This window comes from Carex rostrata, chromosome 31 (assembly GCF_964058835.1).
Source record: "Carex rostrata chromosome 31, lpCarRost1.2, whole genome shotgun sequence".
NCBI lineage: Eukaryota > Viridiplantae > Streptophyta > Magnoliopsida > Poales > Cyperaceae > Carex > Carex rostrata.
The window spans coordinates 1,755,663-1,775,784 of NC_135948.1; the positions used below are offsets into that span (position 1 = coordinate 1,755,663).

The following is a 20,122-nucleotide window of genomic DNA, read 5'->3' on the forward strand; positions in this document are numbered from 1 at the left end:
CACAGATTTAATTCAAGCACAATTCAATGCTTCCAACATTTCAATTCTCAATTCAACAATTCAAGAATGAAATTGAGAAAATGAGCAAGGAGTGAAATTCAAGAATTCAAGCAATAATTAACCAAACCATTTCAATTCTACATGAATTATGCAAACATTAATTCAATTGATTAATTACAACTAGAAATTGAGATCTTACAAAAAAAAAAAAATGAAAGAAGAGGAGAAGGGGTTGCTGCGGTGCTGCCTACTGGTTCGTGTGTTGAGTCGAAGGAATGAGGCTCTTCTTTCTCTAGTGAAGAAGCGAACTTTCAGCTTGATCCCAGGCTCCCACCGGCTCAACCAAATGAAGAAGCGAAATAGGCAAATAGCGAATGAGGGTTTTTTTTTTTGTTTTGCTCTCTGACCCCAGCGGAAACAACCAAATGAAATGAAATCTTTTTTTTTGTTTTACTCCTTTGTCTCCCAGCGGCTCAACAAAACTACAAAAAGAAAGTATTTTTTTAATCAAGTATTAAAAAGCCAAGATGGCAAGATGCGAGAAGATGCGGCAGCGAAAATGTTTATCTCCAGTGCAATGGGCTGAGGGTGTCAAGGGCCCATAAGCAAAAAAAAATTTCTGTATGTTATCTGGGTCAAGGGGGGGCCAGGGCCCAGGCTGGCCCAGGCCCTGGTTCCGCCCCTGCTTCTGAATAATAATAAAAAAAAACTGTCACTCTATCCATATAATAATCTCATGATTCAAAACTCTATATGTATCCTTTTTTCTATTGGTTATCTTTTTAAAATATAGTCTTAAAATTAGGTGCAAGTTTGTTGATATTATGATCATGATAAGACATATCATGGTCCTAAAGTTACTACTCTGAAGTCTTAATTTTACATAGTTTGAGATTGTGTGTGTGTATATATATATATATATATTTCTATTTAATTAAAAACCTTTTTTTTTTACGAATGATGCCGTTGTATTACATTGATGCAAAATTAATCCAGTTGTCTTCTCCAAATTTTGGCAGTCAAGTCAGGTCTTGTGTCAAACGCATTATCTGGGTACATTTTCAATTGTTCGAAGCATTATTCTAACGAGTTATTGGTACCTGGATATGGACCAATGGGCCAGGAGCTGTTTATGATAGAGACCGTTCATCTAGAGTCTAGACTGATTGGGTCGGATCAGATGTATGGTACGGGACTACGGGTTGGATATTTACTGGACATGTCCAGTTATTTAACAACGGAGAGATGATATATTTATTCTTAAAAAAATGTATAATCGATCTTCAAATTTCATCATTTGGATTAGAGGTTTGGTAACACCTGCCTGGGGCAGCCTATGCTCGGTCCACCCGTGCCCGCTGTTCGAGGTACCTGTGCCCGAGTCTGGATATACATAGGTAAACGGGTACATGAGTATTAAACGGACCGGACCCGATTTTTGGAGCAAAAACTCGGGTGTACCAGGACCGCCGTGAACCGGTGCCCGTCCGGACCGGACCAGAAACCCGTGAACCCGTGTACCCCACCCGTTGTACCCTACCTGACCCATTTTATTTTTGAATTTCAAAAATTTTGAAATTCCCCCTCCCCCGTTTCAAAATTTTTCAAATGTATGTTTCTTGTAGTTTTTTTTTTCTTTCAATTCAATTAGTCTATTTGTGTTGCAATTTTATAAAGTAATACTATGTGATCCCTCTTACAAAAGAATATCACCACTAACGTGACATTTGTAATATAATTACAAGGGTATAAAGCAATACTAATTTAGCAATCTGGCTAAATTAACAATTTGTCTTAAAGTGTCACAAATTTTTTTACAATTGTTTTGCATGTGATGAGTATATATCACCATCTCTACAATTGCCAGAAAATTACTCTCTTTTTATTAATATAATTTTTTTTTGTCAAACCAACAAAATTTAAATTACATGAATAATTTTCTTTTTCAAATTTATATTAAAAATATATTAAATTACTTATGTAACAAATAAATTTTATTTTTTATATTATAAAAATAGAGACGTTTGATAGTAGAAACTTTGACCCTATTCTCTATGAAAAAAATATATATAATTTATTTTCATATGTATTTGATCCAAATAATTCGAAAATTTGACTTCATCCTTGAAAAGTATGTTAAAATTTTAGTTGTAGCATCAGATTTGGACTCTTCAATCCGGATCATGTGATTGTTTTGCCTAAGTCTACTTCAGTATTTTGCACATTTAATATAATACCTCGGATGACGAATAATTTTGACGGTACCTGATTTGTATACAAAGTATACAATTAAAAACATATGTACTTTTAGTTTACTTTTAAGTCTCAATCTTATGTTAACTTCTCGTTATGTTCAGTACTTAAAAGTTTAATCTAACAAATATATTATTATCTTTAAGCATATTTTTATACCAAACTAGTTGCTTTCATGCTTTGACATATAATTATTAAAAAATTGACGTATAACTAATTGTTTGTTTTAAATATATTTAAACTAGATGCATTTAATACAAATATTGATCTTGTAAAGATACTTAGCTAATTTATGTTGTTATTAGTTTCTTTAACACTTATGTGGTTAAAATTTTAAATGTGCATCTGAATAATTATATGAAAGTAATTTGATAGACTATAATTACATTTTCGTACTATCACCAGATATACCTTGATGAATTACAACTATATATGTTTAGAAAGAACTATATAAATAATTAGCTAAATGTTGATAAGAAGAATGCTATTGTTAATAATAAACAGTGTTGTAAATAACGGCATGCGGTTCTCGGACGGACATGGTACCGTTAAGCGATTAATCAGAAATAATCGAAAATAACCGGACATAACAGGAAATTATCGGTCAATTAGTCGGAAAAATCCATATTCAGTACTTAAAACTTTCTTCTAACAAATATATTATTAGCTTTAAGCATATTTTAATACCAAACTAAATATATTATTAGCTTTAAGCATATTTTAATACCAAACTAGTTGCTTTCATGCTTTGACATATAATTATTAAAAAATTGACGTATAACTAATTGTTTGTTTGAAATATATTTAAACTAGATGCATTAAATACAAATATTGATCTTGTAAAGATACTTAGCTAATTTATGTTGTTATTAGTTTCTTTAACACATATGAATCGTTTGCTATTCAAGCTTTTTATCTCTGAGTTTGCATGTTTTATTTTATTTTCATAGGAAAGATATATATTCGGAAGTTATTAAAATTGAAAAAACTATTTTCTGTACGTGAAAAATTACAAACATTCGAAATAAGAAATTATTATTAATTCAAAATTAACATTGAAAACTGCAGACTATTAAATTTATAAAAATATTCAAGCAATAATAAATTTATCAAGAATATTCCAGTCACTTCATACTGAAAATTAATAATTTAAACGGTAAATTATTTTTTCGAGTGTTATTATAGCTGATTGCACAATATATAAATAGTAATTATTAAAATTAAAAATCCGAAAATAAATTGATCAGAAATAAAAAATAAAAAAATATATCCCACAATATTATTCCCAAACAATTCCTTCTATTTGATATTGAACTATTTAGATTTTAAAAGTCGAATTATAAATATGTAATAATTTTGATATGACACTTTAAAAAAAAACATAAAAAAAAAAATCCGGACCGGACCGCCCTACCCCCCAAGGGTACAACGGGCACGGATATAAGATGGATAGGGCACGGTTTTTGAAAAAAAAATCCGTGATGCCCGGTCCGTAATATCCGTCTACCCGTGATACCCGTGCCCTTGCCTACCCGTGTCCGTGCCCGGATTTGCCGGACCGCCCAGCCCCTACCCGACAGCAAACCTCTAATTTGGATGGTTCCATCAAATCGTCGGTGCTCTGTACACCCGGTCTATCCGTAGTAAAAACCAAAACCACTGGGTTCCCGGTTTTCTTTTCTCTGGATTGTATCTTGCAGTTTGACCCAAATCTTTACGACTATTACTTTTCTACACAAGTGAACGAGGAGAAAGGAAGAGGGGATCGATCAATCCGAAGCTATCAATAATGGTAATACCAAATTGCTTTAGTTTTGCGCATATTAATGTTGTTTCTCTCAACTCTTATGTGAAAACCAGCTGAGAAATACTGATGGTTGATATCTGTTCCTGTTCTTATTTCTCAGATCCGATTTATACTGCTTCAAAATCGCCAAGGGAAGACTCGTCTTGCCAAATATTACGTACCATTGGAAGATTCAGAGAAGCACAAGGTTGAATACGAGGTGCGCAATATTATTTTCTCTCTATTCTTTACACAGCTCGTTTGCCATCCTTTTTATTTTTATTTTTTTGGCACAATTATGTAATATTGCAAGTGAGTTAAAAAAATTGGTTTTTCTGTGCTTAGGTGCATAGGCTCGTGGTGAACAGGGATCCCAAATTCACCAATTTTGTGGAGGTAAATTACTATGATTTATCATTTATTAGATCTAATGCTGCTCTTTCTTGTTAACTAATTTACTCACTAATCATAATTCTGTCCAGAATCAATTAAACTAATTTTAATAAGCATCAATTGATGATGTGCAGATGATCCACTTTATATTCCTAGATAAATAGAAGATACTGTGCTGCTTACATTTTAGCAGGAGTTACTTTTCTCAATTTTTAACTGCATAAGAAATTTATGCCTCATCCTTAGTGTATCTGTTAACACCATATTTTCTCTAAATGAGGCAGTATTTGCCCGTAAATAATGTCAAATCAGACCTACCCCTTTAAAATGTGAACATGTACCCCCATTTGTCTCAGAAAACTTCATTATGCTCTTTAAAAATGGAAAGATTTTCCTCAACACTCCCTTCTGTATTATCCTTAAAATTTCCCTTTCTTGGGTATAAGGGTGTTCCTGAATAAATTAGTAAGGTATGGATGATTGGCATGATGAAAATGATTCCGTTTTTTAGAAACTATTGGTGCTTTCAAAGATTTATGATCATCAATTTTCTTTTGTAATTCTTGCAGTTTAGGACCCATAAAGTAATATACAGGAGATATGCAGGGCTATTTTTCTCAATGTGTGTTGATATAACTGACAATGAATTGGCATACCTCGAGTGTATCCATCTATTTGTTGAGATTTTAGACCATTTCTTTAGCAATGTTTGCGAGCTTGATCTAGTCTTCAATTTTCACAAGGTGACCAATTTCTTTTTCTTTTTTACTTATCTTTGTGGCCCAAAAATATGAAAACCAACTATTCTCATCATAAGAAACCTCTAATTTTTTGTTGTTACAAAATGTGGTCTTAACCATTTGTTCCATTCAAACTCTGGTTTTCCCTGGACAAAGTTGCCCATTCTGTAACTTTGCCACAGAAAGCATTGCTTTAATTTGGAATCTCTCTCAGTGGATTTCAGAAAAGAGTTAATGGAAATTAGCAAAAGATTTTTGAAAAAGATTAATTTTTTGCACACTTAGGATATTGTACATTATATTGGGTTAACTCGCTGTCTAAGACAATTGAAGTTATATTGAGGATTGCACAATGGACAGCAGAGGGTCATTGTTCATTTCTCTGAAGTATCTTTTATTTAAGCTAGTTCTGGAATCCTGTTTAAGGCTTTAAGCCAATGTATTATTGTGTGAAGCCTTGTAATCGACCTTGACAGCCACTGTCAAGACTTCAAAAAAGAAAATTGTGCGAAGCAAAGACGGTCCAGCTTTTTGTCCGTAAAGAGTCTAAAGACCTTGTTAAATTGGAAAAATAGCTCTACAATTTTATCTATCCAACTCTTTCTATCAAAACTGATTGGTCCTAAACTCCTAATTAATGTGTTCTATATTGCTTGAAGGTGTATCTGATATTGGATGAGTTTATCCTTGCTGGTGAGCTACAAGAGACGAGTAAGAGGGTAAGAACATTAAAAACTAAATTATTTTTCTTGTAACATACTTTATGCTGTTGTGCTAAAATAAATTTCATATTACATCTGAATATCTTATTCTTGTTTCAGGCAATCATAGAAAGAATGGGGGAATTGGAGAAGCAAGAATGAAAGCTTGCTCTTTTGTCATCTTTGTTCAATATTTTTTTTTTAGTGATTCAAGCATATATTTTTGTGCTCATCACTGAGGGTTGCTATTGTAATTTTCACACTCTGGTGTAAGGTTTTAACTCTCTAGTTGTAAAATATTTGAAACTTTTTTCCTTTTTTAAGAATCAATTATTTGAGTTCCCAATGTTCAAGTCGTTTTGAGTTCGATTCATCATGTTGAAGATACAAAATAAATGTACACACGTTTCTCTGTTAGACCTGAAGTTGTGTAACTGATGAAAAGGTATTTCATACAAGGCAGATTTTGTATGTTTACTGAAAGTATGCAGAAACAGAATGTAAACAAACAAAATATATTTCCTAAAGCACAATAGGGGACAACTGACTGATTACACCATCCAAAGTTCTCTGTCATGAGAAATAAGGCAATTATATTCAAGGATGATGTTTCTAGTATCAAAACATAGGCAAGCATAAAATTTATGATAGAGAAAATAATCAACTTGTTAAATGAACCACACTAAGAACCCTAAAATGAACTTCAATGATGCTGCCCTTCCAAACTAGAAGAACAAGAAGAATGTCAATATGAGGTGCTAACAAATGTATCTCAGATCCTACAACCAAACATTTTCCCCATTTGGGAGTTGCAAAAAACAAAAATCATTAGTAAAAATCTCCTCTGTCAATTAGAAACCCTCTGTTTCTTTTTTGGATTTAGTTTTAAAGAAGCAAGAAAATCATCGCTGCTATCTTCCGAGTCACTGCCTGCCTTGCGTTTTTTGCTCTTAGCTGAATTATCTTTTGTATTTTTTGTAATGCTAAGAGACTGCTTAACAGGGCCATTTGCAGCTGGTGATTTTCTTGCTGAAAGTGGTTTGGCTGGAGATGATATCCCTTTTTGTTTTTTCTTCTCAAAGACCTTCTTTGCCTCATTCTCTGGCAGTAGACCCCACTCCATCATCCTTCATTGAAAAAGTACAACAAAACAAAGTAAATAACAAGAAGTGTACAAAAAAGCTCAAGCAATCTTTATCTATATATATTTTTATGGGAGAAGGATTAAGGGTACAAAAAAAAAAAAAAAAAAAAAAACCTAACACTAAAAGTATAGCAAGTTTATACATGCCTTGATACCTAACCATGTGGGACGTAGCAATGCAAATTGATATACCAGCTAAATCTGGTACATTACTGGATAGATGGCTGAGAAAAAGGGTTAGTGAAGGGTTGGCTTAGAAATGCACAAATGTAAAGTAGCCCTCTAAAAAATATGCCAAGTGTAGTTCATTTCTTCCAAATTTTTTTGCTAAGTTTGGTTGATATCAAAAGATGTGCTTCTCAATAATAAAACCAAGACATCAGGGCCATTGTGAGAGGACTGGCGCAGAAAGAGGCTTATTGAAGGTTTGGCTTAAAAATGCAAAAATGTAAAAGTAACCATCGTGGGTTTGCTATGCTAATTGTGCTGACAAGTTAAAAAAGATAAACACTAGTTAGACCAGTGAAGTTAAAAAAAATTGTTATGTATTTTGTTGAGACTATTTGCAACTCCTAATTAAACAGGTAGTATGGAAATGCTGCTTTTCTCAACAAAAAATATCTATAGCAAGGGAAGGAAAAATAATAAGAACTAACCAAATTGCAGCCATCTCACTGTCAGGAACTTGGTTATATAGTGACTCATAAAATATCCGCAATGGATCCCTCTACAATTATACCTTTTGTTAGAACAAACAAATATAACAATAGCAAAACTCAAGTTTCCAAGGATATCATATTTTACAGCATAAACAAAGGAAAACAAATATGAAGAACATACTTCGTCAGGAGGATCATGCTTTTGACCAGGTAGGTCATAAACCTTCTTCACCCTTTCTCTTTTAACTTTATCAGAACTAGACTTCTTATTCTGTTTCTCCTTTCCTTTGCTGTTCTCCTTCTTATTCTCTCCCTTCTTCTGCAAACCCTCCAATTGTGATACAAAAAGTTATAAATCATCTTGTCTGATAATTGAGTTCTCATTAGTACTGGTACAACATGTGTTGTTCATGTCTGGTACAGCATGACACCTGATGCACAAACCTGGCGGGAACAATATAGTGTTGGTTATTTCTAGTACAACATGAACACATTATCAGCAGGAGCTTACCAGAATGGCCAGAAACCTAGGTTAGTAACTCACAATATACTAAGTGGTATGAACTGGATATGGACCAGAGTAGCAGACCTGTATGGCAGAAGCCACGCTTACAAGAATTGACCGGTAAGACATAATGCTCCCTTATCCTCAAAATCACTTCTTTATTTAAGAGGCTTAGGTTTGAGGTTTTAGAAAAACAATGAACATAAGAAACAAAATTACAACCTTAGGACCACACCAAGAAAAAGAATGGAAAACAACACCCATTTGGTGAATTTGGTGGTTGCCAAAATAACATGTAAAATCAGGGACTACCCACTATAATGAATGTTGCATGCGATGAGGCAAAGAAAATGTGACTTTTGCATAAAATTCCTTTCTTTTGTGGCCAATAAACTTACAGTTATGCCTTGAAACTACAGCTGCATTTCAAAATTTACAAAAGTGGAACTAGTTCCAGTCAAAAAACTGTTTTGACATACTGTACCATTAATATTATATTTAGGTTATTTTAAGAGCTGGGTGAAAATGAGGTCGATTCAATATATTTTTTTTCTTCAATTAATAAATTAACAACTTCAATAGATTCAAATCTTCTTTTGAACCTTCTCATAGATGAGAGCTTTTACAAAATTGGTGCAAATAAAGTTAAATAGTGATAATATTTTTATAACGTTAGAATAACAAACTATATGATTGAATATTTATAAATAACGTGCATTACGTGCACACAAAATTTGCACCATTTCAACCTGGTTTCGGTATGCATCAAGAGCTATCCAAATCAATGGATCAAATTTGTCAATTTTATCTCTTTTCGATAGCTATCAAATAATGTTGAAATCCTACAATTTCTTATGGAATCTAATTGAGATAGTGTGAAACACAACCAATGGGTCGAATTTGTCGAGTGAACTAAATTAAAATGTTCGCACCATTCTCACTGGATCCTACTGAGCCAATGGTTCTGCTTCCAATGATTTGGCACCAAAGCTAGGTGGTGCGTAAAAAGTGTCAAACACCATCTGGCTCTTACAATACAAGGTTTGGTGAACCAACCATACTTATACCCAAAAATTTAGCCAGAGAACATAGTGCTCTTGTCTGCACACATTTTTGTCACATTCTCATACCTACAAAAAAAGGGAAAAAAAGACAACAACAAAACAGAAATTTCAAAATGAAGGTTATGCTGAATTACACAGACCAGTACATGTTAGTAACTTGGTATAATTTATACATACTGACTAACTGATAATAGAAACTATTTACCTAAACAATGTCTTGATGCAAGATGATAAAATCTAAATTGGGGGGGGGGGGGGGGGGGGGGGGGGGGGGGATTACCTTCGAATCTTCCTCTTTCTTCACCTTAGAAGGAATAGAATTGCCCTTCCACCCTATTTTCTTGATTTCCTAAAGACCCCAAATAAAATTTTAATTAAAGTAAAAAAGAACCTAAACAAAATTAACCATATGCCATATGATTTGGCTCCAAGCAACAAGAACAACTAAATAGTACAAATAGTAACAGAGAGGGCTACGCTACAAAAAAAAAAACACTAACGGCGGATTTCTTCTTAGCTCTAGAAACCGCAAGAGGCACTTCATCGTCGTCGCTATCTTCTACCTTCTTCTTGCCTTTGTTAATGGCGGATATAGGGATATTATCGTCACTATCTCCATCCGATCCTTCTTTATTCACTTTCCCCACCGCCTTCTCCGCTCTATCCGCCATTAGATAGGCCCTTTCGGTTTGGGTTTTCGCTTCTGGGGTTTATAGAGACGAAGCGGTCGATTCAAATGGACGGCCAGATCTTGACCGTACCCGATTCTAGGGGTTCGCAAAGAAATTCAGGATCCTGTGTTTTAGTAGATCCAAGAAAATCCAACGGCAGTTATTAGGGAACGGAATCATCTCCTCTTCAAAATTCCCACTCTCTTTGCTGTCCTCTGGATCTCTCTCTAGGGGTGTCAATGGATACGATACGGATAGGATGAAATCATTTTCATATCCATACTCACTATTCACTAAGGCTCTATTCGGCAGATTACTATTCATGTGGGGAAAAAAAAATTCACACGATGAATAGTAAAAATTAGTTCAAAATTTTTTATTCTTATTCTCATTCTTATTCATTAGCAAGTCGCCGAACAAGGTCTAAGAATTAACCTTATCCATATCCTATCCATATCCTATCCATACCCATTAAATATTTGCCTTACCCTACCCTACTCATAACCGTTAAAATTAGCGGGTAACAAAATGGTAGTGGACGAATAACGAATAATACAAATATAATAATTTTATTATTTTTATAAATAAACTATCAAAACTTATCACGTGATACATGTGCAATCACAATTACTAATATAAAATTAAAATATAAATATGCAATTAATTCTAAGTAATAATCCTTTATTAAGAAAAAAAAATCAAAATCACAAATATTGCTTCTAACAAATTCAATTCCTTGACCAAATAATAAAACATTCAAATAAAAAAGTAAAATGTTTAGCATAATATTCTTCTTATGATATAATTTGTTTTATATAATTACCCGTTACCCAACGGGTACGAAATAACCTTTACCCGTACCCATACCCCTTTATCTAACGGAAATCCTTACCTATACCCATACTCAATAAGTTAACGAAAAAAAATCTTACCCATACCCGTCTTATCGAATATGATACGGGTAGAGTAAATGGGTAAACAAGTGTCATTGACACCCCTATCTCTCTCCTCTTTCTCTCTATCTTCGCTTTCCTCTCTCTCCATCTCTTTTAAAAAGATTTAAAAAAAAATGAAGAGCAGGAGTTGCTATTTTTCTTAGAATAACGATAAATTTGGATCTCAGTTATTAAATAATTCATATCATTTAAGGTAACAAAATATTTATGTTTAGATCTGAACCGATTAATCAGAATCCGCATGAATATTAAAGGGTTCGTGCAGTTCATCTGGTCCAGATTCTAATTAGACGGGTTGGATCTAATCAAATGCTATTTACATGCTACAAATTCCCAAATTTTAAAGATGCAAAGTGCAACAGCTTAAAAAAGAAGTTTATTTACAAAACCCTACATCCCTGGTATTATTAGAGTTTCTAATATGATGTGGCAGTTTTTAATTCAGTTTCAGAGATGTGAGAGAGTTTTTTTATTTAGAAATTATGTAGTAAAGTTTCTTATTAAAAAAATGTTTATAAACTCTATGCTGGCCAAATAATTGGCTTAAATTGTTTCTCCTTAATTTATAATTTATTGCTGAAGTGACTTAATAGAAATCCTAAAATTAGTTTTAAGGATTGAGATTTAGAAAGTTTAGAAATCTTAATTTCTAAAAAATAGTTAACAGTTATTTAGAAACTCATCTGAGTTGCTGGGATGTAGATGCTCTTTACATACCAAATAAGGAGAGAAAAATTACAATCAAATAATTACATATTAATTATTCTTATATGAGTAGGGTTAAAAATTCAGTATTGGTTTTGAGTTCCAATCATATTCCATATTTCTATCTTCAAATAGTCGATCCGAATTGCTCAACATGATCTCCATATTAAAATGTACTTAGAGACCAAATTTTATGTATTTTAGAAACTTTTTACTATTATTTTAGATAGGCACAAAATCTCTGCTTCCAGACTATCAAAAAACATTAATTTTGTACTTATCTAAAAAAATAATAATTTTTTTTCAAACAAATATAAAATTTGGTTTTTAAGGACATTTTAATATAGATATCATATTGAATGGTTCAAACCGACTGTTTGAATTTTAAAAATAAAAATAGATATGTAGAATATGGTTGGAGCACAAAACCAATGATGCATTTTAACCCTACTCTTTTTATACATCACAAAGCAAGAATATTAAACGTCCCTGTCCCTGCATTGGTGCTCAGCAAATTATACATCAAATTCGAGCGAGATTCAAAATTGAGTTATAAATAAAATTGTGGCTAACAAGTTAAACACAATGTCAAGAAGACTGCCACCATACATATATAGAGAACTGGATTACGTACAGAAAACCAGTGCTAGTGCCAATGTCAAGAAGACTGCCACCATCATCACTGATAAACTGCCACCAGTGCCATTGACACCATCTACAACTTGACTTGTGGACCGTACCAATTTAATGGCCTAGTCCCCATAATGAAATTTTCCCGAAACATGCGCTAAGCAGCATACAACAGGAACAACGCGATGAGAAACAAGTAAATTAAGGTTGAACTCGGAGCGGCTTTGATTCGACTCTTCCTTGTAGAAACCGAAAAGTACCGACATGCAGACAAAGAAGATTATGATGACATGCAGTTATGGCGAGAAGCAGCGCCGGAGGGGGAGAGTTTGAGGAGGCAGTCAAGTAGTTTCTTTGGGGTTCCCTCCACTGGATTGGTGCATCTTGGAGATAATTAGCGTAGCAGTCTCCATAAATGGATATTGTGTTAGAATTGCTGTCTCTGCTGACAAATTATCAAATAATTGAGAGATGCATTGGTAATTAAATTATTTGGTGTATATATAACATTATAACATATTGAAAGGAGAGAGGTTGCAAACTTGTAATCTCAATATCTCTCCTTCTTATTAAGGAGCTTAATGTCTAGATCCTGCAAGGGTCATGATTTACTGTTTTTTTTTTCGGAATGATGCTCAGCCGTTGAATTTCCAGATCGCACATAGATGAATTTTTCAAATTATGAGCTTCAACACTTAAGTATGCACTGGTCGCGCCGCAAATGATCTCAGTGCCCGTAGACCGCGCGCCGCACCCGTGGAACGCGCCTTTGAACCACGCACGGCACCTGCGGACCGGCCTGTGCACCGCGCACCCTTTTTCTTTTTCTGCTAAAGGCGGGATTCGAACCCAGTTGGGTTCTGTTGGTGCCAAAATTCTTACCACTACACTAGAATTCACATGTGTTATCTTGTAGATAAATATAATATTTAACTATTTTTCACTACAAATTTGATTTAAATTATCTCTCCTCCTTATTAAGGAGCTTAATGATTTCTACTACATAATTTGCTCTCATTGTTGTGTACGGGCACAATTACTAGTATATATATACAGTGGTATTTAACTGTCATATCCAATTTTGTATATATCTTGATCTTGTCATAATTAACTTTGTTAAGAACTAAGGAACTATATATATAGCAGTTGTCCGTGCTGAGAGCGCCTATAGTTTTCCTTTTAAGTGTAGGGTTATATTTATAATGGGTTATATATGTGACAGTATATATAATAATAAACGTTAAAAATATTCATCAAATTTTAAAAATAATATCTACTGTGGTAATAAATATTTGTCAACTATTTTAATAAATATGAGGGTTCAAATGATTTCATTTTTTGTGTCCATTGTGTCTTCACTTTTTAATTTGCTAATAACAAAATTTCTAAACTTTATGCGTAAAATAAAACCATTAAATGTAATATATATTATTTTCTCTACATACAAATACAAATTTATTACTTTCTGATTTTGGTTTTATATGAAGCGATAAGATTAAAAAACATCAAAAATTTAATTACATTGTTATATTTTTACAAGCTCTTCATATTAATCAAAATAAATTTGAAATATCATCATATTTTAGGTATGCATAAAGAAAATAATATTAATCATATTTAATAGTTTTATTTTGACATTTAAATTTTAAAATTTTAAGTGACTGTAGTTTTAGAAATGAAAGCACACAAAAAAACAGTATTTAATTAAATCCTCCTCACCCTTTATAATACAATTAGTTACAATGACTCTCCTGATAGTTAATTTATTATTTAATACTCAATTTTAAGTATGAAATGATCCGAATATTCTTATTAACCTTTTGAAATTTATAATTGACCGTGCATCAACTTTTGATTCAACTTGAAAAATTATTTAATTACTAACCAACTTTTGATAAAACTAAATTATAAATTATTCAATGAATGGCTAGCTAATTGTTATCTTATCACAACTAATTTTAACAATAATTCTCCACATGAGAGGTCATAAGTTCGAAATTCGAATAACATTTTTTTATGAATGTTAAATAGTTCGTTGACTTAGACAATTGGCATCCAATTCTTAATATATATATATAGAGTGGCTAATTTGCTACCGGAAGCACTTCGGCCGAGGTGCTTCCGGGGTTATATTTTAGTGTGTGATGATCAAACAACAAATCTAAACCGTTAGATGTTGAATCTATTATAAAATCTGCTTGGAGACCAAATTTTACATTTTTTGGAATTTTTTTACTACTTATTAAGATGGTTTGAAAATTGCTGTTTTTATTAAAATTCTGCATCATTAAAAAACAGCGATTTCAAACCATCTTAATAAATAGTAAAAAAATTCCAAAAAATGTAAAATTTGGTCTCCAAGCAGATTTTATAATAGATTGAACATCTAACGGTTTAGATTTGTTGTTTGATCATCACACACTAAAATATAACCCCGGAAGCACCTCGGCCGAAGTGCTTCCGGTAGCAAATTAGCCACACTCTATATATATATATAGGCTGCGGCTAATTTGCTGCCGGCAGCATTTCTATCGACAGTGCTGCGCTGTTTTTTTTATTTTGTGATGTCCAAACAATAAATCCAAACCGTTAAATGTTTAATCTATATTATAATCTACTTGGAGACCAAATTTTACATTTTTTGGAATTTTTTTACTATATATTAAGCTGGTTTGAAAACCGCTGATTTCAATGCTGCAGAAATTTACTGAAATCAGCGGTTTTCAAACTAGCTTAATATATAGTAAAAAAATTCCAAAAAATGTAAAATTTGGTCTCCAAGTAGATTATAATATAGATTAAACATCTAACGGTTTGGATTTGTTGTTTGGACATCACACGGCTAAATATAGCCCCGGCAGCACCTCTGCTGAAATGCTGCCAGCAGCAATTTAGACAGACCCTATATATATATATATATATATATATATATATATATATAAACTAATTTTATAGATGTAAAGTATGAATTACGTATCCGAAATTTCTTTTTTACTTTTTTTTTAATTAATAAGCATTAAACTTATTGTCATTATTGTCAATATAAATATACCTATTGCTTTTCCAAACTAAAAGATATTAGTTACATTATTTTTTCACTTTATTATTATTATTATTGTTATTATTACTATTATTATTACTTTTAATATTACTGTTACTGTTATTATTATCATAATTAAATTTTAACTTTTCTCTTATGAAATGAAAAGGAATGCAACTTTTTCTAATGTTATGTCGATTTAGACGTATCAAAATCTGCTTCTTTTTTTAAGAAAAGAAACACTCTCATTTTTTTTGAAGTATTTACATAGATCAATCAAATACTTATATAAAGCAATAAGATGTTTATATAAAAAACTTAGACCGTTGTTTTATAATTAATTTTAGTGGATGCACTCTTTTGAGGCAACGGATCTCATTTTCTACTATTTTTAAATAGAAAAATAGAGAGAAAAAGGGAAGATAGGACTTAATTTCTCATTCCGATTTAATTAGACACATCAAAGTTTAAGCTCTTGACTTTGACTCTCAAGTGCTTAATTTACCATTTGAGACGGTGCATAGGTAAATAAATTTCATAAATTTTGTTTGTTTGAATATACGTTTAGGTTTTAACTGACAAAAGATATTTTTTTTTATACTGTGAACAAAATGAGTTGTTCGTCTGTTACGTACAATAGTTAAATTAAATATTCTGATAAACTTGTTCGTTATAGTTATACATACACCCCTTCTCTAAAGTTTCTATCACAAATTCATCTAAAATGATTTATTTATTGCTAGTATTTTGATTTTTGCAAATTGATATATTGACTTGGATTGTCTTTTTGACAATGTTTAAAACATTATAATATATATATTTCATAATTTTTTTAATAATAATTTCTTTGAAAATACTATATATATATATAGTCAAATGAATTTAAGATATAATTAAATATTATTTTCAAACTATAGGGCCTATGTACGTAATAGATGATGTTGTTGTCTAAGACGAAATCGAAGTTCACCTTAATTGGTAACATGGAACATAAAATTAATAAAACTATAAAAAAATAATCTCATCAAATCTTCATAAATTGTTGCTAAATTCATTAGCACCCTCCAATAATTTAACAATTAATGCTGCTTTTGTCAATCGAAAATATATTAAAGGTCGTAATCATCACAAGACACTGTTGACACCAAACGATATATAAAAATCCAAAAAAATTAGAAAAACCATCTTGACAAATAATAATAATAATAATAATAATAAGAGAGCAAAAAGAAAAAAAATTCGTGTTTAGTTTTGCCAATGGCAAAGTTGCTGGTTTTTTTTTTTCTAGACGAAGTAAAGGGCTGAAGAAGAAAATAAAAAAAATAGAGGATTTATAAACGGAATAATATTATCTCTCAATTCTTCTTTATCTTTACGTGCAACTTGTCAAGTACTAATTAAGTATATTACTTTGCAAAAAGAAAAAAAAAATACTAAGTATATTTACAACCAAAAACTTTCCCCATTTGGGAGTTGCTAAAAATAGCAATAGTAAAAATCTCCTATGTCAATTTGTTCAATTAGAAACCCTCTATTTGACTTTTGGATTGAAATCATCACTGCTTATCCTTGAGCTTTTTGCTCCCAGCTGAATTATCTTTTGGCTTTTTTGCACTGCTAGTATCAAGAGAGCGCTTAACAGGAGCCTTTGCAGCGGGTGATTTTCTTGGTACACGTGGTTTGGCTGGAGATTTCCCTTTTTGTTTTTTCTTCTCAAAGATCTCCCTTGCCTCATCCTCTGGCAGTAGACCCCTCTCCATCATCCTTCATTGAACAAGTACAACAAAATAAATTAAGTAAATAACAAGGGTTGGCTAATTCAAAATGCAAAAATGTAAAAATTAAGTAACCCTCTGAATAAAAAGATCTATAGCAAGGGAAAGGAAAAATAACAAGGACTAACCAATTTTTAGCCATCTCACTGTCAGGATTTTGGATATGTAGCGACTCGTAAAATATCCGCAATGGATCCCTCTACAATTAATTATACCTTTTTGTTAGAACGCAAATTTAACCATTGCAAACTCTCGAGTTTGCAAGCATATATATCATATTTTACAGCATAAACAAATGAAAAACAATATGAAGAACATACTTCCTCAGGAGGATCATGCTTTTGACCAGGTAGGTCATAAACCTTCTTCACCTTTTTCTCTCTTTTGACTGTATTCTGTTTCTTCTTTCCTTTGCTGTTCCCCCCCTTCAATGTGACGCAAAAGAGTTATAAATCATCTTGTCTGATAATTGAGTTATTATTAGTACTGGTACAACAGCATCATTGTTCATGTCTGGTACTGCATGAACTTGGCTGGTACAATATAGTGTTTTGGTCATTTCTAGTACCACATGAACACATTACCAGGAGGAGCTTGCCAGAAAGGCCAGAAACCTAGGTCAGTAACTCACAATATACTAAGTGGTATGAATCCAAATAAAAGTTGTGACTTGGTTTGGAAAACAGTGACCATAAGAATCCAAATTACAACCTTAGGAACATGGTTTGGAAACTCAGTCGAGTCCGAGTTGACTCGGCTGAGTTATCCGATTTTCAAGTCAATCTGAGTTTCAACCAAGTCTCGGGCTCATGCAATTTTTTAATCAAAACTCAATTGAACAGTATTTGACTCGGCCGAGTTATCCGATTTTCAAGTCAGTTTGAGTCAACTGACTCAAGCTCGAGTCAAGCGAGTCCTTTGGTTATTTTATGATTTTTTTCCTGGTAATTGTTAATCTATGATTTCAAATCCCAAAAAGAAAAAAACAAATTACACAAATAAAATTGGAACTAGAAAAAAAACTTAACACATACCTTATCAAGATAATTCTACACTAAATTTATGCTACCAATGTAATTTTTTTTAATGCATAAATTACAGCTAACTTGCATAAAAGTTGTATTTTTTTTAAATAAAAGGTGTATTCTATTTGTAATATATATATTATATTATATAATTAGTAGATAATTTGAATATAATCTTTTTCTACATTATTTTCTTACAAATTATTATTTTTTACTAATTTTTTCCTATATTTTGGATACAAAAAGAGCTTCTGCCAAAAATATATGAGTTACTGATCCAATTTTTCCAATTCCAGCTGATACATTCGATTTCGATTCTACGGTTAAGTATCCTATTGTGATTCCGATTCTGAGTTTCAAAATCATTTCGGAAGACATGGATAATAAAAAATAAAAACCATGGAAAACAACGCCACAGGCGCTTCAAAGGGCATTCGATGGGTAGGAGTGGAAGCCCCGAAAGCCTTTGGTACTAATTAAGGTGTTGAAATTGGTGTTTGCTAAAATAACTCGTAAAATCAAGAACTACCCAATTCATTGAATGTTTCACGCAAGAATACAAAGAAAAGGTGACTTTTCGTTGAGATGGTGTGAAACAGAACCAATGGATCGAATTTGTCAAGCGAATCACAAATCAAAATTAATGTTCGCACTGTTCTTCATTGAATCCTTGATCAGAAATCTGAACCAATGGTTCTGCATCCAATTTGGCACCAAAAAGCCAGGTGGTGCGTGAAAACTGTTAAACACCATCTGGCTTTCAAAATACAAGGTTTGGAGAACCAACATACTAATTATACCCAAAAATTTGGCCAGAGATAGAACAGGGCCGTAGTGCTCTTATTTGCACTCATTTTCGTCACATTATGGTACCCAAAAAAACAAAAAGATAACAACAAAACAGAAATTTCAAAATGAAGGTATGCTGAATTAAACAGACCAGTACATGTTAGTACTTAGTAGCTGGTACTAGCTGATACTTAATAGAAACTATCTACCAAGATAATTAATGTCTTGATGCAAGATAATCTTGAACTCCCCAAAAGTAAAATATAAAGGGATTACCTTCGAAGATTCTTCTTTCTTCACCTTAGCATTGCCCGCAAGAAGCACTTCGTCAGCGTCACTATCTTCTACCTTCTTCTTGCCTCTGTCAATGGCAGAGATGGGAACATTATCGCTATCTTCTACCTTCTTCTTCCCTCTGTCAATGGCGGAGATGGGGACATTATCGCTATCTTCTACCTTCTTTTTGCCTCTGTCAATGGCGGAGATAGGGACATTATCGCTATCTTGTACCTTCTTCTTGCCACTGTCAATGGCGGATATAGAGACATTATCGTCACCATCTCCACCCGATCCTTCTTTAGTCACTTTCTCCACCGCCTTCTCCTCTCTATCCGCCATTAGAGTGTCAATGCCGGAGATAGGGACATTACTGTCACCATCTCCATCCGATCCTCCTTCAGTCACTTTCTCCACCGCCTTGTCCTCTCTATCTGCCATTAGAGTGTCAATGCCGGAGATAGGGACATTACCGTCACCATCTCCACCCGATCCTCCTTCAGTCACTTTCTCCACCGCCTTGTCCTCTCGATCCGCCATTGGAGTGTCAATGTCGGAGATAGGGACATTATCGTCACCATCTCCACCTGATCCTTCTTTAGTCACTTTCTCCATCGCCTTTTCCTCTCTATCCGCCATTAGAGTGGCGAGAAGTTAAAATTTGATTAGAGAGGACTGTTTTTCGGTTTGGGTTTTGCTTCTGGGGTTTATATAGAGACGAAGCGGTCGATTCAAAAGGACGGTCAGATCTTGACCGTACCCGATTCTACTGACTTGCAAAAAAAATTCAACATCCAGTCTTTAGTAGATCCAAGAAATTCCAACGGCAGGTATCAGAGAATACACAGGTAACATAATATTTCTGTTTAGATCTGGATCGTCTGATTAGAATCGGCACGAATATTAAAGGTGCCCCGTCCATTTCATCTCGGTCGGATTGGCCCGGATTCTTATCGGACGGTCCTGATCTATCAAGAAATATTCTGTTACCTGAGAGGATTTGGAGTCAT

General features: G+C 32.9%; 2 protein-coding genes and 1 long non-coding RNA gene across 3 annotated transcripts; 1 reads left to right on the forward strand and 2 right to left on the reverse strand.

Annotated features, from left to right (window-relative positions):
• Positions 1–3,908: 3,908 nt before the first annotated feature.
• LOC144547447 (SNARE-like superfamily protein) lies at positions 3,909–6,226 on the forward strand. Its single transcript, XM_078296100.1, has 6 exons — positions 3,909–4,045; positions 4,161–4,259; positions 4,385–4,435; positions 5,002–5,175; positions 5,832–5,891; positions 5,994–6,226. Exons 1-6 carry the CDS (start codon positions 4,043–4,045, stop codon positions 6,033–6,035), a joined length of 429 nt encoding a protein of 142 aa, XP_078152226.1. The 5' UTR covers positions 3,909–4,042; the 3' UTR covers positions 6,036–6,226.
• A 354-nt stretch (positions 6,227–6,580) lies between these two features.
• LOC144547446 (uncharacterized) lies at positions 6,581–10,033 on the reverse strand. The gene is made up of 5 exons (XM_078296099.1): positions 9,746–10,033; positions 9,526–9,594; positions 7,858–7,995; positions 7,674–7,744; positions 6,581–7,000 (listed from the first exon to the last, which is right to left on the reverse strand). Exons 1-5 carry the CDS (start codon positions 9,914–9,916, stop codon positions 6,721–6,723), a joined length of 729 nt encoding a protein of 242 aa, XP_078152225.1. The 5' UTR covers positions 9,917–10,033; the 3' UTR covers positions 6,581–6,720.
• Positions 10,034–16,819: 6,786 nt separating this feature from the next.
• LOC144547448 (uncharacterized) lies at positions 16,820–17,451 on the reverse strand. Its single transcript, XR_013509082.1, has 3 exons — positions 17,343–17,451; positions 17,151–17,221; positions 16,820–17,011 (listed from the first exon to the last, which is right to left on the reverse strand). It is a non-coding gene; the product is annotated as an uncharacterized LOC144547448 (long non-coding RNA).
• Positions 17,452–20,122: the final 2,671 nt, after the last annotated feature.

Bases quoted from the DNA above. Each gene is read 5' to 3' on its own strand.
- LOC144547446 (XM_078296099.1), bottom strand. From the start codon at position 9,916: ATGGCGGATAGAGCGGAGAAGGCGGTGGGGAAAGTGAATAAAGAAGGA. The intron at 9,595-9,745 runs GTTAGTGTTTTT...TGGGGTCTTTAG, and splicing joins GAGCTAAGAAGAAATCCGCC to GAAATCAAGAAAATAGGGTG. The intron at 7,001-7,673 runs GTTAGTTCTTAT...TTTTCAATGAAG, and splicing joins AGTGAGATGGCTGCAATTTG to GATGATGGAGTGGGGTCTAC.
- LOC144547447 (XM_078296100.1), top strand. The intron at 4,436-5,001 runs GTAAATTACTAT...TAATTCTTGCAG, and splicing joins AATTCACCAATTTTGTGGAG to TTTAGGACCCATAAAGTAAT. The intron at 5,176-5,831 runs GTGACCAATTTC...TATTGCTTGAAG, and splicing joins TAGTCTTCAATTTTCACAAG to GTGTATCTGATATTGGATGA.